This window comes from Coptis chinensis, chromosome 8 (assembly GCF_015680905.1).
Source record: "Coptis chinensis isolate HL-2020 chromosome 8, ASM1568090v1, whole genome shotgun sequence".
Taxonomy (NCBI): Eukaryota; Viridiplantae; Streptophyta; class Magnoliopsida; order Ranunculales; family Ranunculaceae; genus Coptis; species Coptis chinensis.
This window is the reverse complement of record NC_141463.1, coordinates 64,159,799-64,181,512: the sequence shown is the minus strand read 5'-3', so window position 1 is coordinate 64,181,512 and position 21,714 is coordinate 64,159,799. Positions and strand designations below refer to the sequence as shown.

Genomic DNA, 21,714 nt, shown 5'->3' with positions numbered 1-21,714 from the left:
ACACTCAATATATATTTTGAATAAAATAATTGAATAAACAATTCAAGGAATTTTGAATTTGAGATAATACCTTGAAAATATCTAACAATGCAGAATGTGGTGAGTGGTGTATGCAAACGCCCTATTTCGATTTTCGGCCAAGCTAACTAATTATAGTAGTCGTTTTTTTTTAGCAAACACCAACGAATAGTCGCAAAAAGAATTGAAGGGGACGAGTGTTTTATGTTTATGTTGAGTGTTGAGGCTTAGTTGGTGGGCTTGAGGGCTAATTAGGCAAACATGTTACGTTGTAAACAAAAAATAAAAAAAAAATAGTAGGTTAGTGGGTAGTGGGCAAGATCCAATTCGGGGCCTTAATTTTTTGCAACGGCAGTGGCCTAGGGGTGATAAAAGGGCCGGGCCGGGCTAGCTCGCCCCTCAAACCATAAAAGCCCTCATGATTGAGGGTCGGGTTAACCCGCCCCTATTTTGTATTTAGGGCCAGGTCGAGTAGGGTCAAGCATGAAAACTCAGGCCCTTAACCCGCCCCTCGACCCTCATTTTTAAGGGCCGGGTCGAGCCCGATCTAATTATACTTGACTAGTATATTTTTTTTTGTGATTTTTTATTTATTTTCATCATATTTTGATTATGTATATCAATTTTAATATACAAAACTAATTTTTATGCATTTAAAAAATAAATAAATAAAAGAAAGATAGAGATGGTAGAAGAGGTGATATTCTTAAAATATATACATTTTTCATACTTAACTATGTTGTTAGGTTGAATTTACTTTTATGTATGACTTATATACCTATTATTAAATCAATTACAAAAACCGTATATGTTATGTTATAATTAATTCCCTATTGAAAACTAATTTAGTGATTTTTTTTATACAACTTAGATAATTACAGTATAATACATAAATATAATGTAAAATAACAAGAAAACGTATGAGGACTGGTGAGGGCTTAATGAGGGCGGGCTCATGCTTCAGAACCTAGGCCCTAGCCCGCCCCTTATAAATATGAGGGCAGCTGGCTCGCCCCTCAAATCTCAACTTTTGAGGACTTTATCATGCAATTTTGAGGAGCGGGTTGGAGTGGGTTGAGGGCCAAATCATCACCCCTGCTTGATGAGTGGCCTGTGCTGACTATGGGTCACAGTTGCCACTGTCTATATATATATACTAGAAATTAACCCGTGGCTACGCCACTCGAGTCATAACGTTATTCATTTTTTTATTAATTAAATTAAAAGCTGCAAAAGAAACACAAAAATCTAATAACTATTATTTACAAAATTAATATTGAGTGCTTATGGAGGGTGTATGCTACTTAGATTGTTTTGGATTATGATGACCTTTGTTATATAAACATCTGCATCAAATTCATTCATTTATCAGAAAATTTAAGAAGTCATTATCCTATCAAATATTGTATTTTTTTTATCTAAAAATATTGTTGTCTAGAAACCAAAAAACAAATTCCTCTATCTAGCAAAATGTTATGACATAACAACCAGTCAATACTTCACACTCGTTGTTAGCTGATCTAGATTCAAATCCTCACATACAATGAAGGGTTCCTTATTTCCTAACCATATGTATAAAAAGAATTGAGAAATAAACATCAAAGCTCAAAAGTTACGAAATACACCTTCTCTCAAACTAAAGTAGGACTTCGGGGATACGATATTAGTTGTGTGGTTTGAAGAATCAGGAAGGAGGATAACACTGATTCGTTTTGAAGAAGTGCATCTTGATAACGCCACATATAATTGACCATGGCTAAATACCTGGTTTCGCAAATCAATACCAACGCATTTATAACAGATCGCCCTTGTGATTTGTTTATCGTCATTGCAAACGACAATCGAATCGGAAACTGTCGTCTGGTCATTTGAAATGGTATTTCATTGGTCGAAGGCGTTAATGATATTCTCGGGATAAAGCGTACATTCCCTGCTTTTTCTCCAGTTAAGATTAGAACTTGCACCACATGTGGCTTTGTGCACACAATCATCAGGCGCATGCCGTTACAAAGTCCATCTGTTTGCGCTATATTTCTCAGCAACATTACTGGGCATCCCTTCTTGAGAGTAAGCTTGAATGGAGGCAACCCAGAAGGATCGAGTGAGTTCAAGTACTCTGTCGGATAGCTATTTGCGTTTCCACTATCAACAACACTGGCAACGCCTAACTTGTCAGCACCTAAGCAAACAATTTCTTCCCCAGGAAACATATCTAGTGCCGTAGCATTTATAGTGCTAACGTCATCGTTGCGTGCTGAAAGGATAGTCCGCTCGGTCAAATAATTTGGGTCAGCTTCATACTGCTCACTAGATCGGGATATACATTATTTAGCAAGTCATGAAGATTGCTACAATTTTGAATCTCTAGCGGCAATTGAACACTTTCTTCTGGTTTCATTCCAACCTGAAAATTTCAAGAGCATATGAGATGAGTGATTGTGTATAATTTAAAATGGTCAGCAAAAAATATTATTTTTTTCAAGAAATTAAGTAATACCTCCATCAAGAAATTGGAGAACAACACATTCTCTGGCAAGTCACTGTCTAATCTCATATTTTGCACCAAAGATAAAACATTGATGTGTTTCCAGAGCAAAGACCTTCTCAGTGATGCACCTACAATATCCTCACGTTCACCTTGTGGTACAACTGGCAGAATTTGTCGGAAGTCACCGCCTAGAACAACAGTGATTCCACCAAATGGTCTTTCATTGTTACAAATATCCCGGAGTGAACGGTCGACTGCTTCAATACAAAACCTATGCTGCATCGAGACTTCATCCCAAATTATCAGTTTTGTTTCTTTAAACAAACCTCGCTTTGGAGTTTAATCCTTTTGAAGCCGCACATAGAGTTCTCTAACACATCAAAAGGAATAGAAAAAGTTGAATGAGCTATCCTACCACCATCTAATAAAAGCGACGCAATACCAGATGAGGCAACTGCAATCACAATATGTCCTAGATGACGACATTTAGCTGCAATTGTATTATACACAAATGTCTTTCCTGTACCTGCAGCTCCATTTAAGAAGAAAATTCCCCCTGCATTTTGCATGACTGAATCAACCACGGTATCAAACGTATGGCGTTGCTCATTGTTAAGACAATCAATGTTACAGTTGATTTGTTCATCTTGTAAATCAAACTGGAGTTGGCGTTGCTCCCAAATTAGTCTATTTCCAATCCTTTTGTTCCATTTTTTGAGTGGTCGGGGCATCGGGGGAAAGTCTTCTAGAGTTTTGTTTTTAGATTCCATGAGGAACTGCTCCAATAGATGCAACCCGTAATCTGTCACATGCAGGAAAATTATGTATTAATAATATAATATAGGCTACATGAAGGAGGCATTAATATAATATCTGTCACCTGCTCTTTTGATGGATTAGGAATGTTGAAGATAGTTCGTAATTTGTGCGCTAGGTCGTCACATATACTTATTGAGAATCTATCCCACAACAGATGTGGTTGCACTAGATTGCATTCCAACAGAATAATGCCGAACAATCTCCTTAGTTGATATCCAGTATTCATTATCGCCGCTTCTTCTAAACAATATATCCACTTTCCATCATCTTCAAGAAGTCCATGTGCAACACACGCAGCCTTGAATGTTGGATGAGGAATACCTTCAAATTTGCGAAGATCCTCAAATGATGTTGGGCCCTTTACGATGGTCAATAGTAGACGCAAGTAAAACCTCTCTCCCTCGTTGGGCTTGGCAAAATACATCCTGCCAATAGCAAAACCACTGCTTCTTTTAGTCCATACCTTTTCTGTTTTGTGCCAAACAAAGTGCTCGGGGAATTCTTGGTAAGTATAGGCCCGAGCATCTGGATTTGAAGCACAACAGTCGAAGAATGAAGTGAGACTCGACTTTTGTCGTTTCACCCTCTCAAGAATATTCTCCATCGGTTCCTTAGGGTTGAACACAACATGATGCATACCTGACAACAAATCATAACTTAACAGTATGGCATTCCAGTATAACTTAATAGTATATTGATGAACATTGTTTAATCAAGTGTTAAATACCTGGCAAGTGAAGAGATAATCTTACAACAGTTGGAAACTCTTCATGTAAGAAAAACCCAAATAGCCGCCAAGCTGCTTCTGGTGGTCCAATATATCTGGCATCAATGTACTGTTTAATCTCATTTCCGCCGTCCAACACCATTATTGTTCTGTCATTGCCCTTGTAGATGTACTTGTGGATGTACTTAACACATTGCAATCCCGCACACACTTCGACATTAATGTGACAATTAAACATCCTCACCAATTGTGGATTATATGGGACAACATTCCTATTGTCAACCTCTTTGTCTTTCACCATATAGACATGTCCCGTGTTGCGGCGCATATAAAGTGGATAACCGTCTTTTTGTATGGTTGTCGCGTCTGTAAACTCATGTGGAAAATGCTTTGTGCACTTGCCATTTTCCATACACGGTGAGTTCATATTTTTAACACCACACGGTCCATGGATCATACAACTCTTTATTGTATCAAAGAGCAAGGGATCCTTATCTGGGTCGGGAAATTCTACAAATATAATTCGATCAATTTGGGCTGCGGTACGACTTTTATCTTCATGCTTGAGGAAAAAGAGTGCATGCATGTGCGGGAGGCCACGCTTCTGAAATTCAATGGTGTACACATGAGCTACTTCACGGCCAAACACATTTTTCTTCTTGATAAATTTCATTAAAACTCTTCTCTTCAGTTCGAAAACACGGGCAAGAACATCAGGTCGATCAAACGCATTTTGGTTCTCCAAAAGGGCTTCTTGCACTTCCGCCGGTGAGGATTAGGATTAGCCATCGTGAAGGAATATATCCGGATGCTTATTGTAACGATGTTATAGCCATCGAAGTCTTGAAAGATCTCATACATGTACCTTGGACTTCCAATGAATGATGATGGCAAAATAAACCGCTGACCAACCTGATCAGGATCCGTACCCTCAGCTAAATCTGTCAAACTCATGTATACTTCAGCACGAAGATCCTTTTGGTGGGTATAATGATAGTATAGCCGATTTTGCTCAGTAGAAGCCCAAGCATCACACAAAAACTCCGAAATAATTTTCCACCACGAGTATTCTTTGAATATTCAGTATGACGTTCAAACAAACGATATGCATAGAACACCATCTGAGTCAATCGCCTCGAATCGTTGTCATTGACATCATAAAGCTTCATTTCGGTTGACCATCCAAGCTCACCTCGAGGGGAAAACAAAGGATAATGCAGGGGTAGATAAGCGGGATTACATTCATCAATCCGCTTCAGTGCATTGCCTGATCTATAATGAAGAATGATATCCCTTGTGCTTCTAATTTCAGTTCTATCCCTAGGTATAACAACTGCAATTTCATTTGCTGAAGGAAGATTGTATCGTCGTCGGTCAGTAGATGTATTATAATGGAGATAAGCTGCCACGTCATTTTCCTCAGCTGTGTGAGCACTCAATATATCATATGCTTGACGAAATTTTTCAACAAATCTATTACAATCTGACAGTGTACTCTGAATGATATCTAAAACATCACGTCTCAATTCTGGATTTCGGCGATGACGCACATCAAGGGCACTGGCTGGGTCATAAACATATAGTTGAGCATAAATCGGATCTTTCTCAGGTTCTGGTAGTAATGATCCAATTTGATGGCGTAATTCACCATGAACGGTGAATGGAATAGGACCGCTACCGCTGAATATTCGGTCATCCGGTTGACAACCGAGACTGGTAAATGCATTAGCCAAGTTATACTGACGAAGATGTTGTCTAAATGACCTGGCTTTGGCGTCACTACCATCATATAGATCTTGAATCGCAGGAGGCAATGGACTAAGTAGAGAAAGACTGACTTTTCCTTGTTTGCAACACATCCCAAAAAAAGGTCTTTTGACTGATGTATTTGCTAGCCTTTCATCTTTCCAGTGCAGAGCTTTACAAGAGGAGCATTCCACATCCATCTTTCCCAGATAATGGCGGACATTGTTGTGCATATTAGCAGGTTCTGTCATATTGACACCAGCTATAAGAGGCTGAAAATAATCATCCACATCCATTTCGCTTTGGGTGTCACTAACATGTAGGAAAAAAAATCCTAATGAGTTAGGAATGATTTTTTTTTTTACTGAAAACAATGTTATAGAAAACACAATGAAATTCAACTTACATATACGAAGACATTGATACTAGAATATTATGAAGGTCTGCTTCTAAGTTCATTCTAGTTCGCTTGTTCATTCTACCACTTATGCGCTATTTTTCTCTTCTATTGCGTTGGGCCAACTTGCGTCGAGAAGTATGAGAAGGTGTATAAGCATTGGTCGGACTAATACTAAGATCATCCACTTCCATTTCATTTTGGGTGTCACTAACATGTAGGAAAAAAAATTCATAATGGGCTAGGAACGGAAATATTTTTGACTAAAAATAATGTTATAGAAAACACACAAATAAATGAAACTTACATATGGGAAGACATGGACACTGGTATATTTTGAAGGCCTGCTTCTAAGTTCCTTCTTGTTAAACTTGTTGCTTCTACCACTTATGAGCTCTTTTTTTTCTCTTCTATTGCGTTGGGCCAACTTGGCGAGAAATTTGAGAGGGTGTAAAAGCATTGGTCGGACTAACATTAAGAGTGGATTGTGGAGGAGTAACTACAACCTCATTTTGCACAGGAGGTGATTGGACTTGATGGCATTCATTTCCTTGTTTTTCCAAAACCTGCATTTTATATTTGATAAAACATAACCATCAGAAGGCAGTAAACAACCACCGCATATAATGAACGTATATATGTTACATACTTTAGCAAGGGTAACAAGCACATGGTCAATAATCCGTTGTTTATGCTCACGTACTCGATTTATATAATCCAATTCTCTTTGCTGCATGATGCAAGGTACATGAAAAGCGGCATACAAAATTAAATGAGAACGTTGTCAAATTAACAAAAGAGTTTTCTTTGTTACAAAATTTAAAAGTTTGAAATCATGTAAGAATCAAACATAACCAAACTATGAAAAAGGAACTTCAAATACCTGAGTAGATGCAGTAGGTTCATTGGTAGATTTAGGTGGTGCGTCGACAACAGAAACATCAAATGCACTTGCAGGTGGTGCCTTATCCATGGCTGATAATCAAACATTGATAAGAAAAGTGCAGCAAATAAATGAAAGTGGTATACAACTATGATCAGGAACAACTATTAAGGGAGGTTCGGAGTCATGTAAAACTTTGTATAATTAAAATATAAAGAGTTCAGATCCACTGGAACTTCTACCAAAGCTACATGCATGTACTATACTTTGTGCATAGCAAAATAATACCAGATTCAGGCACTCTGAAGTTCAACGTTCATATGTAGCTTACAGAAATACTTATACAATTCAGTCACATGCAACCTCTCTTTCATTAGGGGCCACACCGGCGGCACCACAGTTCGAGCCGGACTTCGGTTCCATTTGTTTCTTCATTTTGCAAAGCTGGGAGTCGATCTTAGCCCTGGTTTGGCTATTACTGAATCTGATCTTTATTTGAAAGGTGACAATTTAAACTTATGGTCCGATCTAACGTATATTTGGGAAGAAAGTCCATCTAGTTTGAAGCGGGGCATCAAGTACATCTCGTTTGTTTGAGGAAGCCCGTGAATGAGAACCATAAGCGAAGATTGAGTTCCATACTCCATTGTAGAGTGACTCAAATGATGGAAGGCAGTAATTCACGGTTTTTCTTAAACTATTCAACATGTTCTATTCTATTCCCATACTTTAGGCGCAAATGATTAGTGCAACGTGACGTGGCTGTAATTCTCTTATACAAGCTTGTACAAGGATATCATATCGAAATTGACTATCCTTTTAGATTTGTAAATTAGTTATGATGGCACCCTAAGTATTTTTCTCGTCCATGAGCAAAGATCTTGAAGGAAAAAAGAAGAGGATTCCTCTGAAAAAAACTCATAGTGGCTTTGTGTGTGCGGGAGAAGGGAGGTGGATTATCAGACATTGAATTCAACTTTACCTAACCTAGGCAGGAATATACAGATTTTATTTAACTGTATCACGATTACTAATAATAATGAGGCGCAATATAGAGCATAACCATATCAGAACATTATAAGACACTTTTTTATACCTTCTAAGCTATAAGGAAGGGCAAGACTGTCAGCATGAAGGACTCATAAGTGCATGTTGATATGTGATTGCTTCGTCTCCAGAGAACTTCCACGAGTATGTTTTTCTTGACATTTATTATATATGTATGCAAAGTCTAATTGGATTTATGTAGATAATATCATAATATATATATCTATGTGGATTAATATCAAGTTCTAATTGGAATCAACTTAGATAAGATTTATATCAAGCAGGACTACTTTCACCCGTAATTGGAATCAACTTAGATAAGATTTATATCAAGCAGGACTCTTAAAAGAAATTGATTCATCACCGTAGGATCGTCCCAACCCGACCGCTCGATATACCAGCATAAAAAACCAAACTGTTTTATTATATAGATATTCTATTTGTTCATCATGGTCTCTTCCGATCCACTTACAAAATCCAACGGCTCAAAACCACTCATCACAAAATCCTGTCCCACTTTCATCAACACAGTCCACGGTCCACCTACTCACAAAAAACCTGCCAAGTGTCCATCAAAATGACCATTTAGTCCTCTCTCTGTACAAAACCAGACAAAAATTTCGGTCCCACACCCCACTTCACGCTCAGCTCCATCCTGTTTTTCTCTCCTTTCACCTTCTCAAAAAACTTCATTTAAAAAAAAAAAAAAAATGGCGTTGAAGGGAAAAGAAATAGCGGGAACAAAAAAGAGAAAATCAGAAAATGGGGACAAGTCTGGTAGTAGTAATGAACGTAAGAGAAAGAATCCAGGAGTCCTTCAGTTTTTCGATGTCGCTGCGGAAGTTGATGATGTGGAAGAAGAAAGTGAAAGTGAAAGTGACGATGATGACAGGGCTCAAGGTGACATAAAAAAAATCCATTATTTTTTGTTAAATTTGGCTTTGTACGGAAACTAGGGTTTTAGGTAGTGGGTTTTGTGATAAATTGAATGCATGTTGTTAAATGTGTGTTGTTTTAAGTTATTAGTGTGATATGCAGTTAGGGTTTTTTAAGACTTTATTTTGGGGTGTGGGTTTGTTGGTTAGAAGAAATGTTGCATTTTGTGTGTTTGTTCTCTCTGTATGATTGTTGAATAGTGTAATACTGTAATGTGGTTATGTTGTGGGTACTTGTATTGAGAGTTCATGGTGTATGGTTTTTGTTAAGTGTTATGAACAGAGAATGTTACTGTTTGTTTATATATATCGTATGGATTAAAAAATGTGGTTTTAAGAGGACATATAGTTCCCTAAGTATGTACGAGGACATTGAGACGCTGAAATTTGTAGCCATACCTAGTTTGTGGCTTCATAAAAGGGATAGATTTGGCATCATGATATATCCTTATCAGTGGAGGTGGTTATTATCTCAATCAAAGGATTTGTATTCCTTTGGTTGAAGATTTGGGATAATACCCTGTTTGACTGCTTTGTGTTCCGATGGGATTCTTTGATGGCTGCTAGTTAGTGTGCTCCACTGTGTTGTACTGTTTTAGTTTCTTTTTATGTTTCTTGTTCTTGTAGTATGTGATGTTTCGTCCTACACAATTTCCTCGTTTACTGTTTTTGTTTTTTTTCTTGATTTTAATATAGCAGATATCCATATTTAGCAATAGAAAAAAAAAGGATGGCTTTGACGTAAGAATGGGATCACTTGTACATTCAGGGAAACAATCAGATAGTAAGAAACTAGATGGATAGTTAACATCACACTCAATATAAAACTCAATGGTCAAGATCACTAGCACATCTTAAGTCAATATTCCCATATGTACAAGTACAAAACATGTGAAGTGGAAATAAGAAAAAGAGAGGGAATAAGATGACAATATGCAAAGGATGCATGGAGTGGTATTTTTAACGTATCCTTCCTAAAAATCTGGATCCATAATTTTTGATCCCCAACTTCATCTTTTGTGGCTGTATGTGGAAATGTGGTTGTTAGCATGTGGTTTTATGTTTCTTCTTCTGTTTTCTTGTATTTGTAGGTTCTGCCAAATTTTCTTATGATGTAAAGAACTTTAACTTCACTGATTAGAAATAAAAAGGTCATATTTGGCAAACATGTGCGTAAGTTCAGGGCGAACGTAAACTTGAGATGAAATCAACATGGAGTAATTTTGGCTTTGGAATTGCTAGAATTATTAAGAAAAACATTTTTGTTCTATATTTGTTGTGATTTGGGCGCGAAAGTGTTACTATGCTCTGGATAGAAAAAAAAGGAAAAGTGGATGTCAGATGAGGTTTGTGAGTTGCTACTGAGATTTCATGGGACAAAGCAAAAGTTGGCAGTAAAAAACTCATTTATCAAAGTTACAATTTTGCCAAGAAGGAACTTGTTAGGATCTTTGAACAGTTCTCGATATTTGAACCCAATAGTTGTTCTCATTTAAATCACTTTGAGGATTTGGCAGTATTGGTGACGAGAAAACCATTTTGAATTACCAATTTATTGAGACTACTATCAAAGTTTCCTATGTTTTGTTTATATATAATTTTTAATAACTAATAATTAATAATTTTCTGTCTATTGCTTATGTAACTGTCCAATAGGTGCAACATGTTGCTTGTGTATTTGTCTTATTGGTGCAATTTGTTGCTGTTTCTTAGTGAGCGCAGGTTCTGTTGACAAAGTTGATGCAGGACAGAAAGGCAAGAGTGGGTTTGGAAGAACCCATAATCTTCCATTTTTGCCAAAAGAAGAGGAGTTAAGTGATGGTGAGCTAGAACTACTATTGGAAGAACGTTACAAGCCTGGTTCCCAACATGTTGTATATGCTGATGATAAACACGAGAATAAAGGATCTGGTGACGAGGGTTCTTTTATGCAGGCTCTGGATAATACAACTATTTGGAGGGTCAAGTGCACGGTACTATATATTTCTATCTAAAGGCTCCATGTATCGGAGGGCGGTACATGTTATCTCTAATTTCCTTCAAAACTTTATTGCTGTAGGTTGGACGAGAGCGCCGTTCGGCATTGTGCCTTATCCAGAAGTTTGTTGACAGGAAGTCTCTTGGACAAAAGCTGCAAATAGCTTCTGCATTTTCCCCTGACCATGTAAAGGGCTACATTTATATTGAAGCTGAAAAGGAGGTTGATGTTCTGGAGGTAGAGTTATTGCTATAGTTGTTTTTATTGCTAGTATTGCTAATGTCCTAATACCAGTATAAATATTATTTGAGACTCATCTAGTACATTATTTGCTCCAGGCATGTAAAGGTCTTACTACTTTATATACAAGTAGGATATCACCAGTCCCTAAGAATGAATTTGCACATTTATTCTCTATCCGAAAGACATCGATTGAAGTATCTCCAGGAACATGGGTTCGCGTGAAGAACGGCCAATATAGAGGGGACTTGGCACAGGTACCACAAACGCTCCTTGGTTCAGAGTAGGGTACTTCGAGCATGTTTTAACTTCTAAAGTTCTAATCCTTTCTGTTTGACTATGTCCGTAGGTTGTTACTTTTGATCATGCAAAGAAGAGAGCGACTGTAAAGGTTGTCCCCAGAATTGATTTACAAGCTCTGGCCAAAAAACTGGTAATGATGTAATGTTATTTCTTTCTTCTTTAATTTTTGTTTTCTTGGATGTGGCATCCGCTATTTCAAAATAATACGCTTTCAATGGAGGATATTTCATCTAAATGTATATTGTTTCTCAATATTTTTGTCTTGTTATCTTGTATGATGGTTTATCATATACATTTTCTTATGTTTATCATTGTACTTTACAGTTCACACTGCTTCGTCCTTATTATTATTGCTAATTTATAATAATTGTTATAAGTGCTATAATTGTTATTATTTTGTTGTCCATGCTGTTTTCCTTATTTGGTCAACGATTATAAAGATCCTCAGTTGAAACTGTGAACATTGAATTTCATGTTGTTGCATGCATCTTATTGCCTCCATGGTTTGGAAACAGAGCCAATCTTACAAAACAATGGGCCAATCTATGCTGATATAAGCGGCTGCTATATTCTGTTGAAACAGAGCCATTCTTACAAAACAATGGGCCAATCTGATGGGGCTAAAATCACTCTTTCTGTTTTGGTCTTTCAGTATTTCATCCATGTTAAGTTATTCATTGTTATTTTTAGTCTTGGTGCTGGTAAATGCGGCCATTTTTTAATTTATTATTATTATATTTTTTCCATATTGAATCGAATAAGTCATTAACCTATTAGTATTGGATAGAAGTGCCCTTCAGCAACCCACCACCACACCTTTCCTCCCCTTCCATCTCTCTGTTCCATACACACACACACCTACCCTTCTCCAGCATATCTATCTCACGCGTCACAGACGAGACATCAAAGGAAAAACACGAGGGGAAACCTTCCAAAGAAAAAGATCAGTAATCTTTAAGAAATCTAGGTTTGAGTTTAAATGAAAGAAACAGACTTCTTGTTGGATCGTGAAATTGAAGGTGGCCATTTCTTATAGTACCTGCCGAATTGAGGATCCTTCTTTAATTTAAGGTTATATCTCCTTGGGGGTTTTTTTTTTAACAATTAAACAAACTGTTCTTCAAGCAATCATTACGTGAAAGTCTGAATGTGTGGGCGCAAGGTTTTCTCCTTTTGATCTGGAGAGAAAGTCTTGAACTTAGGAGGGGTAGGGTGTACTTCACACTGGCGTGGTTGCCAACTTGAGAGCCGTGAATCTATGTGTCTGAGCTCCTCCCCCCCCCTCCCCTTAAATATAAGGTATCAACTATCAGCAAAGTAGATTATGTGAACTTAGTGAATAATCAGCTGTCACCACCTTTATTATGTTAGACATCACTGACATAAATATATGCAGTTAGGGCACAGGCACCGAGGGTGCGCCTAGGTGCTTTCAGGTGCGAGGAGCAAGGGGTCATCGAGCTTATCCTGACTGCTTAGATAAAATTTATCATTGAGGCTTTCCCTATACTCGTAAACTTAGTTTTGTAATATTCCCAGGTATCGTTCTTGAATTTCTGTTATCTTCAAAGAACATATTTGACTGAGACATGACATAATGATGTTTAATCTTCAGCATGTTGCCTTTGATGAATACTGTTACTTATGCTCTACTTCTCTGTCCGAGAAATAATAACGAAAAGTAGCAATCAACTTATCCCAAAAAAAAATTGCATTATCACGAATTTATAAGTGGACCTATCATTTTATGTTGTGGATACGAGTGACAGTTTCTTTTTGTATGTAGGCTGGTGGAGGTACTGTGAAACAAACAGCAGTCCCAACAGCCAGAGTTATCAGCTCTAAGGATCTTGAGTATGTACTTCCTTTATTGCAGCTACACGAACTCCACTTGATGTATTTTTCATATCTTTCTTTCTGCTTCATATATCAGGGAGTTTGCCCGTTATATACAGTTAAAGCGTGACCGTCAAACTGGGCAGATTTGTCAGACTATCGATGGTTTAAAGTTCAAAGATGGCTATCTGTATAAGAAAGTATCTATGGAGTCAATAAGCTATGTGGATGTAGTGCCATCAACTGATGAGCTCCTGAAGTTTAAACCTTATAAGAAAGACGCATCTGATGACGCAGAATGGTTGTCACACCTTTATGGTGAGCAACGGAAAAAGCGTTTGTCTGAGTGTAGTAATGGAGCGACCAAAGGCTCAGAAGGTACATCAGGTTCAAAAAAAGGGGATCAATTTCAATTGCACGATCTTGTCTTCTTTGGGTAAGATAGTATTGCCACTTGTTTTTGTTGTCTTTGCAATTATTGTGTTATTTTCAATTTTATAGATCACGCTGTTTCTTGCTTTGCAGCCCAAAAGATTTTGGTGTTATCATAAGGGTAGAGAGTGATGGCTTCCAGGTAGTAGCATATGGTGTTTCTGTTCACTCTTTCTCAGTTTTCTTTTCACATTGCTTGTTCTTATATGTATTGTTTGTAGATTCTAAAATATGACGAAGTGGAAGGAGCAGAAGTGTTGAATGTTGAGCTCCATGAGATAAGGAATAGTAGCTCTGATAAAAAGTTTTCCACTATGGACCGGCAGATGAAAACAATATCTCTAAATGACACTGTCAGGGTTTTGGAAGGTCCATTTACGGTGAGTCTCTACTCCATCTTATCTACTTTTTAATAATTACTAACTTTGTTTTTGATAGGACTTTTATTAAATGCAAAAACTTAGTAAACTGAAAGAAGGTAATGATGAATAAAACCTTAATAGTTATTTTTCTTGCTTTGCAGGGAAAGGAAGGGATTGTAAAGCATATCTGCAAATCTACAACCTTTATCTATGATGAAAGCCAACTGGAAAATGGTGGTTATTTCTGTGCCAAGTCTCAGATGTGTGAGAATATCAGTAATTCTAAAGAGGTACACCATGAAACCATTGTATGTATTGAAGCTCGAGTATTTTCTCCTTGGGAACTGGAGTTTGGGATACTTCCTCACTTTCTTATCTCTTTTTTATTCCTTCAGGGCGATGTATTCGGTGCTCCGGGGTTGGAAGATTCCACTGGATCCCCCAAGTCACCTGAGTTATTTAAGAAGCCATGGGAAGAAAAGGAGAACACACGTGATTGTATGTATTTAGATGGATGTGTAATGCACATTGTTTCTGCTGGTGTTTGATTCTAAGGGATGTAATTTTGTATCCCTATTAATTTAGTTCTTGAATGTAGTCAACAGTCGTCGCAACGGGGATAGGGATGGAGCATTTTCCGTTGGCCAAACACTGAGAATCCGAGTTGGTCCTCTAAAGGGCCATCTTTGCCGTGTTGTTGCTATTTATCGTTCTGACATCACCGTTAAGGTTGATTCTCAGACAAAGGTCTTGTCAGGTTGGTTGGAATCCGAAATGCTGTTTTGTTGGATGCGAGATAAGGCTCAATTTGAAATCTATTTTACATGCTACTGAACTTCTGCAGTTAAATGCGAGCATCTTTCTGAAGTTGGTATGAAATCCAATTTCATGACACGAAATGATGGATTTGGAACACAGGGAGGTATGTACCTTTTATGACTTGATTGATGGCATTAACACGTGCATGTATAAATGTCTGAATGTCATGTATTGACATTTATACAAACACCAAACTTACTCATACCGTTCATTGATACTGTTATGCGTAAGCTGTTTGACAGTTTGAATTAATATCAATCAAATTTTCTTTTGCATCTTCCATGCAGTTTGTCTTTAGGTTGTATGTGGCAAGTCATTAGTTTTTATTATATCTATGTCTTTGCAACTGCCTATGTCTGGCAACAAATCTGATTGAAGTTTTGATGACCAAATTGACAATCCAGATTTACGAAACGGAGATCTATATCCAGTCTGAAAAATCATACTGAAATCTAGATCTCATATAATCCATCTTATAATTGGATAAGAAAAAAAAGTAAAAGCCCATGTTTATAAATCATTGAGGGAATCTCTGCACTGTATATGTATGTGCACAGGTTGTGCAGGGGGTTCTACAGGTCTGTTTTGGGCTTGATCCAAAATCCGTTGTCAGTTCCATTATATCAACTCATTTGCATGTGTAATATTTCTTGTTATCTGTTTGTCTTTTCGTTCATATAATTGATTTCCTTGATTCTGAAATTTTGGTATCAACTCATTCTGAAATTTTGATAGAGGCGTCAGGAGCACCAACAGAAAGCAATGGATGGGGGGGGTCTGCTTCACTGACTACTGGAAGGTATACATTTGTGGTTCCAGATGCTCTACTCATCTACAGGCATTTTTAGCACCTTTAACTAGAAATTGTTAGAATATAATCATATATTGCAGCTGTATCCTATAGCAATATATGATTATATTCTAACAGAAATTGCCTTTTAAACTCTGTTTTTATTGTGAAAAACATGCATTTTGGATTTTGTGGATTTTTGAGCAGGGACCGAGTATGGTTCGAGGGTAATCAATTCACTGCCCTCAAGTTTTGGGTTTTTGGTTGTAATTATGAGGTCAACATAGAAGAAACTAGTTTGTATGGTAACAGCTTGTAATGGAATATTAATTAGGACTGTCCCATCCTTTCCAAGTTACATCTACAAGAGATGAGATGTAGAGATCCCTATGACTAAGTTTTTCTCTCTGGTTTATTTTCACTGTCCTCTAGTGGCAGTTAACTTGAACCTTCACGTAGTGTTTTTTCTGTTCATAGTTTTTGGAGAATGGAAGAGGCCCTAACTCATTGTGTAAATAAAACTGGTGGATTGAGAGTTCTCCAATCTTGAGGCATTTTCTTCTCTGCAATTGAATATTGAAAAATGCATGAAGTTTCTATTTATTAACTGACGATAGTATGATACATGACGGTTATTCAATCATCTTTACTTTCTAACATGAAAGGCTGATATATCTCTGCCCATCTCTGATAATAAAATGATTTGTTTGCAGGAACTCTTGGCCTGATTTCACTGCCCCTGAATTTTTGGTTTGTTTATTTGTTTCTCTTGTTTGGTTTATATATCCTCAAGTGTGATGGATTTTTTTTTCTAATCCTATTATTATTATTATCTAATATCCTATTTACATGGAACAATCTCAGGTGGATACCTCTATAAAGAATCCTTTTGATTCCCTAGTTACTGATGATCCCGAAAAAGGTATGGTGCAATTTATTGCGACTAAACTGTTTTGTATTAGCAAGATAGTTATTGAGTCAGCAATTGATATAGCATGTTAGACACCGCAAATATTCTTAACATCTCCCATGCAAGTAGCTGATTCATTTACTATTTCTATCTAAAGGACTTGACCCTTGGGGGAGCAAAGCAACTTCTAAGAAAGCAACTGACAGCTGGGGCAACACAGCAGGCTTTGGAGGAGACGTTGGAAAAGGTTTGGTGAAGTGACTATTTTTTTTTGTTTGTTTTCCACTATTTTATTTTTTGGGCCAAAAGCAAAAAATAAAAAAATTGAACTGTGGCATGAATAGTGATGACAGGGATTCATCGGCTACGTTATGACTGGTATACTCTTTTCTGACATCCAATTTAAGTTACTGACTCTTTTTAGTAATTCATGGTAAAGAAGGAGATGACCCTTGGGGTAGCAAAGAAGCTTCTAAAAATGCTACAAACAGCTGGGGTGATGCTGCAAGCTTTGGTGGAGATCCAGATAAAGGTCTGCTGAAGTGCAAATTATTTTCCAATCGTTAGACGTTTCCATATGTTTTTGGTTAAAAATTATGTCATTTAAATGGTTTGGTCTGTCACGCTACAGTTTTTTGCATATTCAGTACAAGTCATTGATTCCTTTATTGTTACAAGGTAAAGAAGGAGATGACCCGTGGGGTAGCAAAGAAGCTTCTAAAAAAGCCACAAACAGCTGGGGCAATGCAGCAAGCTTTGGTGGAGATCCTGACAAAGGTCTGTCAAAGTGGCAAACAAATTAGATGATTTTTTTTAGTTTAATTTTAATTTTTGATATTTGATATTGGATTTTTTTTTTCTGTTTTGACCAAAAATGATGTCATTTTAACTAAACAAATTGGTCCGTCACGTTAGGATTTTTGCCATACTTTCAAATCTTCTGTGCAAGCTGCTAATTCCTTTGCTTGTTACAAGGTAAAGAAGGGGATGACCTGTGGGGTAGCAAAGAGGTTTCTAAAAAATCCACGGACAGCTGGGGCAATGCAGCAAATTTTGGTGGAGATCCTCCCAAAGGTGTGTTGAAGTGGCAAATATATGTACATATATTCTCGTAACTAGAGGGATTGGTCTGGCAGATTAAGATTTTTATACTTCTTTCACATCTTCTGAATGAGTTGCTGTATTGATTATTCTTACAAGGAAAAGGAGATGAACCTTGGGGCAGCAAAGCAACTTCTGAGAAAACAACGGACAGCTGGGGCAATGCAGCAAGCTTTGGTGGAGATCCCCATAAAGGTATTTTGAAGCGGCAAATAATCCTGGTTGTTTTTTTTGTTTTGTTTAATTTCGTATTTTCTATATTTATGCATATATTATCCAGGGGGCTGGAGGATGTCATAGCTAGCATGGTAATTTTACCTTGGTGTTTTCTACACGAGTTAACGATTCTTTTTTCTGTTCCCAGGTACAGAAGGAGATGACCCATGGGGGAGCAAAGGATCTTCTAAGAAAGCTACAGACAGCTGGGGAAATGGAACTGGATTTGGTGTTGGACAGCATTCATCATGGGGTAACTCACAATCTGAGGACAATAGTTTCAAAAATAAACAGGATTGTAATGATAATACGAGGAAAACTGCTGACTACTTGAACAAAGGGAAAACTGTATCTGAAAACAATGGAAGTGAGTGGGCTAGTCAAGCAGGGGTACAAGACAGCTGGGGAAGTAAAGGAACTTCTGAGAAAGGCATAGACAACTGGGGAAGCAAAGCAACTTCTGAGAAAGCAACTGGCAGCTGGGGAACCGCGATAGTTGATTCCTCAGAAAAATGTAAAAGTCAATTTGAAAATGAGGGTAAAGATTGGGGAGCCATGGCCCAAGGCGCCGGAAAGTCAAGTCATGAAGACACCTGGGGCAAAGCTGTTGAAAGTTCTGTGAAAGGAGACATGGGCAAGGGTTGGGGTAATTCAGCTGGTAGTTGGACCCAGTCAGAAGCAACACACGGTAGTCAGGATAATCCTTGGAGCAAACCTAAGGCGTTTACTGTTGATGAGGCAACTCCTTGGAGCAAAGGTACCACTACTACTACCGGAGATGGTTGGAATAGCCAGAAAGGTATGGGTACTGAACAAGGATCCAGGGATAACCAACAGGATGGTTGGAACAGACCAAGAGATTTTGATGGGGGCAGGGGTTCAGGTGGGAGAAGAGGTAGGGGTGGATTTAGAGGTAATAGAGATCAATCTGGTAGAGGAAGATCCTTTGGAAGGGGGCGATCCTCTGGTTGGAACAATGAGAATCAATCTAGCTGGGGAAATTCTTCTCAAGATCCTGGAGCAAATAAAAACCAAGACGAAGGTTGGAACAAACCAAAATTTGGTTTTGGTGAAGGGAGGGGAGGAAACAGGGATGGTGCAAAATCTTTTGATGCGGGTGGATCTAACTGGAAAAGTTGTGTTGACCAGGATACTGGAAGTAAGTTTTCGAACCTGAATAATGGAGGAGGAAGTACTTGGAACACATCCAATACTGTTGGCAGAAATCAATCCTCTGGATGGAGTGCCACTTCAAGTATGAACGAAGTTGGTGGCAGCAAAGGCCAAGATTGGAAGAGTGGGGAAAACAAGGCAAGTGGAGAGATGCCGTCTGATGGGGACGGCAAAGCCAGCAGTTGGAAAAGTGGAGGTACTGATGCTGGTGCAAGCAGTTGGAATGCTCCTAAAGATTCAAGGGGAGGCCGTCCCTCGGATTGGAATCAGGCAGTGCCTGAAGCAAGTGGGAGCAAGAACCAGGAAGACGTGTGGAAAACAGGAAAAGGTTCAGATGCTGATCTTGCAACTGGTTGGAGCAGTGGAAACGCTTCTGGTGGAGGTCAGTCAGATGGCTGGAACAAAGGATCAAACACTGGGTGGAAAACCAGAAAAGGTTCTGATACTGATGTTGCAACTGGTTGGAGCAGTGGAAATGCTTCTGGTGGAGGTCAATCAGATGGCTGGAACAAAGGATCAAACACTGGGTGGAAAACTGGAGAAGGTTCTGATACTGATGTTGCAACTGGTTGGAGCAGTGGAAATGCTTCCTGTGGAGGCCAATCAGATGGCTGGAACAAAGGAGCAAACACGGGGTGGAAAACTGGAAAAGGTTCTGATACTGATATTGCAACTGGTTGGAGCAGTGGAAATGCTTCTAGGGGTGGTCAATCAGCCGGTTGGGACAAAGGAGCAAATAAAGGAGATGGAAGTGGCTATCAATCAAATGACTGGAAGAAGAGGGAGTTTGGGAATAGAGACGATGGAAACAATTGGCGAGGAGGAAGATCTTCTGGCTGGGGACGTGGTGGTGGTGAAGACTTTTCTAACCGGGGCTTTGGCAGGGGAAGGTCCTCTGGCTCACCTAGAGGGGGCTTTGGAAATAATAGAGGCCGTGGAAGAAGGGATCAATCAGGTGGCTGGAACGGGGAAAAGACTAACGGAGAAAATCAGTCCTTTGGCTGGAGCAAAGGAAATGATGATTCTTGTGATTGGAAAAGCAGCAAAGGTGCTGATAGTTGGAACCAAGGTGGTTCTGGTAACGGGCAATGGAATAGTTGGAACAAAGAATCTAGTTCAACCAAGGAAACGGGTGGAACCAGTAACCAAGCCTTGGGTTGGAGTAGCCAGGATGCTAGTAAAGATACTGCTGATGGTCGAGCTGGCAAACAAGCTGAAAGCTGGGGCCGATCTAATGCCGCTAGTGTAACTCAGTTGGCTGGTTGGAGCAAATCCTCAGGTGCAAAAGAAGAAGCTAGTGGTGCCGAACGTCAAGCAGATGCATGGGGAATAGCAGCAGCAAGCTCTTGGGGGATGGAGAAGGATGGATCCAATGGAAAAGGAGGTTGGTGATGTTCTAAAGAAGGCTGTAATGGCATGCTAGTGGGTAGATAAGGCGCTAATGACATGCTAATGGGTGTAAATATCCTTCTCAATTATTTGATGTTTTGTTGATATTGGTGAAGTTGGACATGTATTTAACGGTCGTCTTCGACACTGGTTTATCACAACGTTGTTTAGGGCACGCTTTTGATGGAACTGGTGATGCTCTGTTTAGAAGTTGAGAACCTTAAATTGCTAAATATGCTCTTTTGATGGAACTCTAAAGGATATTGATATTTTCTTAGATGATGCTCTAACCTTACAGAACTGTGTTTGAAGTTATGGATTTCTTCCTATATTCTGCAATAAGGATACTGAGGTTCTGATACAGATGGAGTTCATACTTCATACATCTGACGTTTACACTGTTGAGGACTCGCTTACTGTGGTCAATCTTGGATACTTGAGGGCTATTAGATTTAAAGGGAAATTCAATTTTCAGTTTAGGATCTCATGTAGTATGAAAAAAAAAGTTCCCCACTCCCAGTAGGCATGGAAATTTACCTTAACCCTCAATTGCACTTTTGTCAAGCTCAACGTATATGTAGTTCTGTACGCGTTCAATTTACCATCTAATTCCAAGAACCCATCCAGTCTTGAATCAAACGGACGTTGTCCCAAATAATCTCATTCCAAAGGACTCAACTTGATTCCTGTTGCATTTCTCAAGTCTTTCGAAGTGCTTTTATTGTGGGGATAGCTGCACCAAGTCGCACAACTTTCATAGTGCTATGAAATGGGTATTCTACTAATATTCAGTACCAAAGACTCATTAATTAATAGTCAGTACGGAAGGCTCATCGTGTGTTATCAGACTAAACATTTCATTTCTTGGTACTTTTGGTAGATTCTTGGCTTAGCAGAGGACATCACCTTGTTTATATCTACAGAGAAACAAGTATAGCGGTGGATGCACTGGTAAAATGATCACCCCGTAACTAACAAGTCTATGCTGACTCGAATGGCACAAAAGTATATGACCCTCACAAAATCTCGCATGTTAAAATTACTCATAAAGAAGCTTTGCAAACTTGTGGGCCACCATTCTTCTCACAAGCTGTTATTTGAAAAA

At 38.5% G+C, this 21,714-nt stretch overlaps 2 protein-coding genes across 15 annotated transcripts; one reads left to right on the top strand and one right to left on the bottom strand.

Annotated features, from left to right (window-relative positions):
- Positions 1–2,808: 2,808 nt before the first annotated feature.
- LOC147482408 (uncharacterized) lies at positions 2,809–5,006 on the bottom strand. Its single transcript, XM_086579309.1, has 4 exons — positions 4,965–5,006; positions 4,053–4,737; positions 3,455–3,964; positions 2,809–3,308 (listed from the first exon to the last, which is right to left on the bottom strand). Exons 1-4 carry the CDS (start codon positions 5,004–5,006, stop codon positions 2,809–2,811), a joined length of 1,737 nt encoding a protein of 578 aa, XP_086435435.1.
- Positions 5,007–8,755: 3,749 nt separating this feature from the next.
- KTF1 (kow domain-containing transcription factor 1) lies at positions 8,756–20,860 on the top strand. 14 transcript variants are annotated; one of them, XM_086575584.1, is made up of 22 exons: positions 8,756–9,025; positions 10,774–11,033; positions 11,120–11,275; positions 11,377–11,535; positions 11,628–11,711; positions 13,368–13,435; positions 13,515–13,853; positions 13,943–13,991; positions 14,071–14,229; positions 14,373–14,519; positions 14,607–14,709; positions 14,810–14,968; positions 15,056–15,133; positions 15,766–15,829; positions 16,534–16,570; positions 16,685–16,742; positions 16,888–16,977; positions 17,155–17,262; positions 17,415–17,507; positions 17,712–17,804; positions 17,931–18,026; positions 18,196–20,860. In XM_086575584.1, the coding sequence occupies exons 1-22, from the start codon at positions 8,836–8,838 to the stop codon at positions 20,610–20,612; spliced, it is 5,007 nt and encodes a 1,668-aa protein (XP_086431710.1). In that variant the 5' UTR covers positions 8,756–8,835; the 3' UTR covers positions 20,613–20,860. The 14 variants fall into 14 exon arrangements, with proteins under 14 accessions (XP_086431710.1, XP_086431706.1, XP_086431711.1 ...); XM_086575580.1 differs by having other exon boundaries at positions 17,706–17,804; XM_086575585.1 differs by having other exon boundaries at positions 17,409–17,507; positions 17,937–18,026.
- The last annotated feature ends 854 nt before the right edge of the window (positions 20,861–21,714 follow it).

What these genes read in the sequence shown, in the direction of transcription:
- LOC147482408 (XM_086579309.1), bottom strand. Translation starts at nt 5,006, where the DNA reads ATGAGTTTGACAGATTTAGCTGAGGGTACGGATCCTGATCAG. An exon ending in AGGGTACGGATCCTGATCAG is followed by an intron (nt 4,738 to 4,964) that starts GTTGGTCAGCGG and finishes TTCGAACTGAAG; the next exon opens with AGAAGAGTTTTAATGAAATT. An exon ending in ATTATCTCTTCACTTGCCAG is followed by an intron (nt 3,965 to 4,052) that starts GTATTTAACACT and finishes ATTTGTTGTCAG; the next exon opens with GTATGCATCATGTTGTGTTC.
- KTF1 (XM_086575579.1), top strand. Translation starts at nt 8,836, where the DNA reads ATGGCGTTGAAGGGAAAAGAAATAGCGGGAACAAAAAAGAGAAAATCA. An exon ending in ATCAGCTCTAAGGATCTTGA is followed by an intron (nt 13,436 to 13,514) that starts GTATGTACTTCC and finishes TTCATATATCAG; the next exon opens with GGAGTTTGCCCGTTATATAC. An exon ending in TGGAGGAGACGTTGGAAAAG is followed by an intron (nt 16,978 to 17,154) that starts GTTTGGTGAAGT and finishes GACTCTTTTTAG; the next exon opens with TAATTCATGGTAAAGAAGGA.